Source organism: Pyrgilauda ruficollis, unplaced genomic scaffold, assembly GCF_017590135.1.
Source record: "Pyrgilauda ruficollis isolate IOZ18807 unplaced genomic scaffold, ASM1759013v1 scaffold112, whole genome shotgun sequence".
NCBI classification, from domain to species: Eukaryota; Metazoa; Chordata; class Aves; order Passeriformes; family Passeridae; genus Pyrgilauda; species Pyrgilauda ruficollis.
The window spans coordinates 994,557-1,000,556 of NW_024509433.1; the positions used below are offsets into that span (position 1 = coordinate 994,557).

General features: G+C 36.5%; 1 protein-coding gene across 1 annotated transcript in view; it reads left to right on the plus strand.

The window, feature by feature from the left end:
- The window catches only part of SEMA3A (semaphorin 3A), a 165,702-nt gene extending 161,186 nt beyond the window's left edge, over positions 1–4,516 (plus strand). The window contains exon 17 of the mRNA XM_041477731.1: positions 199–4,516. Within this exon, the coding sequence (XP_041333665.1) occupies positions 199–654 (456 nt within the window). The 3' untranslated portion in view covers positions 655–4,516. The remainder of the gene's footprint in view (positions 1–198) is intronic.
- Positions 4,517–6,000: the final 1,484 nt, after the last annotated feature.

A 6,000-nucleotide genomic window follows, 5' to 3' on the forward strand; every position in this document is an offset into this window, starting at 1 on the left:
ATCAGTTTTTCCAAAATATTTGAGCCTTTCATGATAACATATGACTGGCAAAGGGTTTTCCATTTTTGTGGGTTTGGGAATTCTTGGCCAGGTCTTACCAGTTAAAAGGAGCAGTTATAAAGAAGTAGCATGGTTAGAGGATAATGTGGCACATATATGAAAAATAACTATTGAAATTACCACTTTTTCCCAATACAGATAAAAGTGGGTGATCACATGATCCGGACAGAACAGGGTCTATTGCTACGAAGTCTTCACCGGAGAGACTCTGGTGTTTATTTTTGCCATGCTGTGGAGCACGGCTTCATGCAAACCTTGCTCAAGGTGACCCTTGAGGTGATCGATAATGAGCACCTGGAAGAGCTGCTCCACAAAGAAGAAGATGGTGATGGCTCCAAGATCAAGGATGCAACCAACAGCATGACCCCCAGCCAAAAGATCTGGTACAGAGACTTCATGCAGTTGATCAACCACCCCAATCTCAACACCATGGATGAGTTCTGCGAGCAGGTTTGGAAAAGAGACCGCAAACAGCGCCGGCAAAGGCCTGCCAACGCGCAGGTGAACACAAATAAGTGGAAGCACCTACAAGAGAATAAAAAAGGTAGAAACAGGAGGACCCATGAATTTGAGAGGGCACCACGTAGTGTCTGAGCTACATTACCTCTAGGAACCTCATCCAAGTAGAAACTTGTATAGACAGATAACTGGAAAAAAATGCAATATTCATGAACTTTTTCATGGCATTATGTGGATGTTTACAAGAGTGGAAAGTTCAAACAGTTTCCACTTGGTTTAAATAAAATCCATTTCTAATTTTCCTAGCAAGTCCTTCCTCTCTGCTCTGATTCTAAGACCAGAAAGACCAGAGTTTCAAGGATGATAACTCACCTGGACCTAGGTTACTGCTCAAAAACTTCCGCAAGTATTCAGCAGGCAAGTTTTGCTTTCTCTTTTGACAGAGATATAAAGAAAATAGTGTGTTTCATGCTGTCATCTTACAGGAAAGAAAAACAAGCCCCACCTTTCATCATCAGCACTACCATTTCTAGACTTATATAAAACTGCATGAACTAATTAAGCTGATGAACGTCTAAACATGTGATTGGACACAAGGATTTTGTTCTTGTTTTGTCTACCAGTTCTCCTGTTTATATGTGCTAGAAGAGGAAAAACAACACTGAATGAGATTGATTGTGGAAATCTGAACAACATAAGCCATCCATCATCTGGAAGAAAAAAAATATGTGGAGTACACTGGCCTACTACTGATGACTTCTTTCAGCTTTGATCTAAAGATGTATTTTATTAAAAGTATAATTTAAATGTACCATGAAAAAATATGCAGCAAACGTTAGCTCCTTTCTAAAATAGATTAGACTTTTTGTCTTAGAAATATTGTACTTTCTAATTATTGGTTTAGAGGAAAAAAAGACAACTTCCAATTATGACTGCTTTACTCTTTTGTTTGGGAAAAGTTCCAGGGGAGCTGGTCACACTGGTGTTAGCCTCCTCCCCTGTCAGTAATCTATATGACATGTAACTTCAAAGCAATTTTAAAACTAAGCTATTTTAACATGAAAGTCACTGTATAGCATGGAAGTATTCTGCATTCTGTTTTTCTAACTATGGTATTTGAAATTATTCAACTTGTTAATACCTTGCTATAGATTGAACCAATGAAGAGGAGAGCATTGATTTTCAGTTGTATATTTTTTTTTTAATTAAAAAAAACAAATAGCATTAAAATACCCTCTGCTAATTACACTCTTGCTTTCTTGGTTCATATTTGTGAATGCTAATATTTAAATACTGATGCTCACAGACTGTAATATATCCATGAGCAAAGCTCACATTCAGTTTAAGGAGTTGTATTCCCAGCTCTGTGGTAGAGATTTGTCCACTCTAATGACTCTCATTGCTCTGTTCTTTCTGTGGGCCAGATCACCAAAATGCACAGAAACAGCATTAGGCCACATAAATAACAACCCCAAAGCCAGCTCCCCATTTTAAGATCTGAGGGACAATTTTATGTGTGTGTGAAATCTGCTGAAGTAGTAAATAGGTGAAATTAGCTTAAAGACTAGTTAATACTAACAGAAAAGTTGGTACTGCACTTCTGTCTTATTCTATGTACAGGAGAGCAACAGAGTAAAACAGACAATGCACTTGCATCATGAGTGTCAGTTTGGGGTTATAAGTAGTGGATTTATTCACCTCAGCACAGATGTGCCTTTGGTCCCCAGTTCTATGGTGTCCAGTTCTTTTGAGATCATCTTTCTCCAGCCTCCCTTATTTTATCTTGGTAGAGTCTGTAAATGACATAATTTCAAAGTAATGTCATTGTGGGGAAAATTACTAGAACAAAATCCTTAGTTTGCTAAAGGAGCTTTTATATAAAAGTGTGTCTGCACTGATGACTGATCTGTTTTGTTGTTATTCACTCTGTGGTATTTAATTTATCAGTTTATTGCTACACTCTCAACCATCCTTATCAGATACAATATAACACAACTGCTGTGACAGCATCTCTCACGATGTGCCCCAGCCTCCTTCCACTCACTAATTCAAGTATCCTTCTGCTTAGTGAAGCCTTGGCTTCTTGCCTGTGTAGAAATTGGATTTTCACTAACAGCTGAGTTACTTCAGTCCCCTTTGAATTCTTTGGAGGGGATGAACTTGCAGGATTTTTTTTGTCATTTAATTCTTCAGGAAAAAAAGTCATTGAATGGACTAGGACAAGGCTGTAGGGTCATGATTTAAGACAGTACTTGGGAATTTATTTTCAAAGCAGCTTTAAGTCTCTTATGTTTAACCTGACTCATGTAAACTTCAGTATGCTAGTAAATTCCCATTTTTTCATGATGTGCTGAATATGGATTAATTAAAATATGTGTTCAATTATGTACTTTTCTGTACAGAAGTATTAATTTTTCAGCTCAGCTTATGGTTAATTTCTGACCACTGTTGTCAAATGAATTATTTAATTTTAATCACAGAACATTCTTTAGCCTTTTGTGAAGGGCTATTGTCTACCATCTAGTTACTACAATACTCTTTCTTGCAAAAGGAAACCGTTTTTAAATAAACCTCAGAGAATTCAGTGGGAAAATTTCAGATTTATTTCAATGCACCCCAAATCACTTTGTTTCCTTTTTACAGATTCATGGAATTGCTATGTAACTTTTTTTTCTTTCTATGTTCATAGCAACTGGTTCTATAGGAACTCCTTAAAAAAAAAAAAAAAAAAAAAAAACAAACCAAAACCATCCTCTTTCACAATGCCTGAAGAGGAAACATATTAAATCAAATCAGAATTCTAAGATATCTTTTTCTATAATGAGAAAGATAATCTGTGGGAACAAAATTACGGAAGTTGCAACATTTTTACCATGACCTGGCAGTCTCATTGAACAATTGATATGATCATGTCTTACAAACTTCAGCACAGTCCTCACTGACATGAGTAGTCTTGTTTAAGTTTTTGTATTTGTTTATATAAAGAAGAGGGCAAAAGATCAAGCCAACAGTGGAAATTTTTGATTTTTAGGTTCATGTTATGGTCAAGTTAAAGTAACATTTAATGCTGATGTGAAATGAACTTCTTTTCAAAAAGCATAGGCCTTAATGAATTAATGTATAGAAAGATGCCCTGCAGCTTCAGTAAGATTCATACCCCCATTTATGTCATTATTGTTAAAAGCAACATAAAGTTTGAAAATAAAGATTAAAGTGGTATTTCTGTAAATGGCCAACAAAACCCTTTAAACCTCTAGTTACAGACTTTAGGAGTAAAAAGTTGTGTTTAAGCTGGAGAGAAGCAAAGGATTTCATTTATAACCAGAAAAATCTATTTTCATTCTTTTAAGGTATTCATCTGCAAGGAACAAAAATATATTTAATCTTATTCTTAAACTCTTTGCACTTGCACAGATCACTGAAATGGGAATTTGTTCTGTGGCTCCTAAAAACTGTATGGTTATGTTAAACTATAACATCAAACTGAGAAAACATGCATCTCTGCAAAACAAAGTTAAATCTTCATGACCCAATAAAGTCACTATGTAAAAAAATTAAATTAAATGCATGTGAATGCGCATTTACTGTTCCTTTTTATGTATTATTTAGTGAATATCAATGGTATGTGTTTAATAGTTCAGTTTTTGCTACCTACACATTAGTCAAAGAGATGTAAATATTTTTGACTAGGTAAGGAGGTACAGTGTAAAGTACTGTTATCTAGAGGTACTCCATTTTGGTGTGTTCAGCAAAATACTAAAATGCAAGATTTTGCCACACAGGTGATAAGGTGGTTTATTTGCTATACCAGTGTTTGAGTTGTGTGCTTATTCTTTAAATGCATTCCTCACTGGGTAGTAAATAATTCCACTTCTGTATTTATCACTTCAATTCAGATGGGAACTAGAAAACTGGAGAGAAAGTGTAATGAAACTGCTGCTGTAAATTATTTCTTTTAGCATGTATTCAGTTGTTAAATAAACATTTCTTCCAAATATTTGAAGTTCAGTGTCTTGACTGTTTACACGGAAATGTGCCCTGTAACCTTCATGAGCATATGGAGTGCATTGTTGCCAGTATAATGCTATCAGTGTGTATGAGCTCTTGTTTATTAGGCCAGAAAGATTGCTATTAGTATTAATGGCATTTTTTTTTGTTTCTTTTTTGAAGGCTGCAAACTAATAAGCCTGAAATGAAAGGCATGAACTGATCTTCAGCCTATCTTTTGGCACAGCTGCTGAGCTTTTGCAGATAAAGCCATACATATACACACCCCCACTCTCCACTCTGCCCATGAACCAAACTGTAAATCAGCCTGGAAGCTATGTGAATATGAGCAAGTTGCTGTACTTGATGAAATTTCACTCTGTGCAATGCTAATGACTTAGGACAGCTATGCTGCTTCACTTTGGAAACGGGCTTGCACAGAAAGCAAGTGGAATAAATCAGGTTCTGTCTGTTACCAACATACCCTTGTATCCTTAGGCAAACTTAGCAGCTGTTGGGAAGTGCTTATGGGCTCCATCTAAAAGTAATATGCTGTGGCACTAAGCATTGTGCAAACAGCTAATGAGACAAATGGCTGTCCTGGAAAGCATGAGGTTTAAACACACTAGACAAGAAGTGGAGGAAGGAAAGTATCGTTATTTCCATTTGGCACGTACAGAACTGAAGAATCAACCAGTAGTACTGAGCTGTCACTAATCCATTCAGCCTCACCCGTGCTCCTTCCTGTAGGGCAAGGATAGAGGAGTCTGGTTCAAAAGGATGCTGTAAGGATATTTTATGGTTACTACTGTTTTCTGAAATTGCAAATAAGCCCTCAGCAGCCAAGCAACTCAGTGGGTTACAAAAAGGATAAAATGAATATGGCAAGCCGTGAATCCACTAATTGCAAAAGCAGTAACTTTGTATTTCTGTGACCAGTGCACAGCTTAGAAATACAGAGGATGCATAAGCTTCTTTCTGGATGCAGCCACAGTGTGTCCTTTGCTAGAATTCCCTGCAGAGCACAGCTGAAATGGTGTCCTCTGTTCCTACTCTGTATGTTGCCAGAAACATACAATAGCTAGGGGCCACCTTCAATGATAATGAGTGGGAAGAAAGAAGAAACATTTCAGATGTTATGCTTATATGTTCTTATATACAAATGCACAGATAGGTAGATATACATTTAAACAGACAGCTTTCACTGAGATGAAATTGTCTTTTCTCTTAAGGATTTGAGGCTCTAGATGTAATTCTAGTACATCTCTGAATACCTTTGGTGGCTTTGGCTGTAAATTGTTATGAAGACTAAAACACACTATTCTGTTTCCTTACAGGTCACATTCACTGAGCTCCCCATCAAACATCAATTTTATGGCAGGCAAAGTTATGGTGTTTTTTCTAAAGCATAAAACAAAGGGACTATTATCCCTAGAATGCTTAGTAACAGGATACAGACAGATCAGAGTATTAGTGATTCAGCTAGCTTCTTTG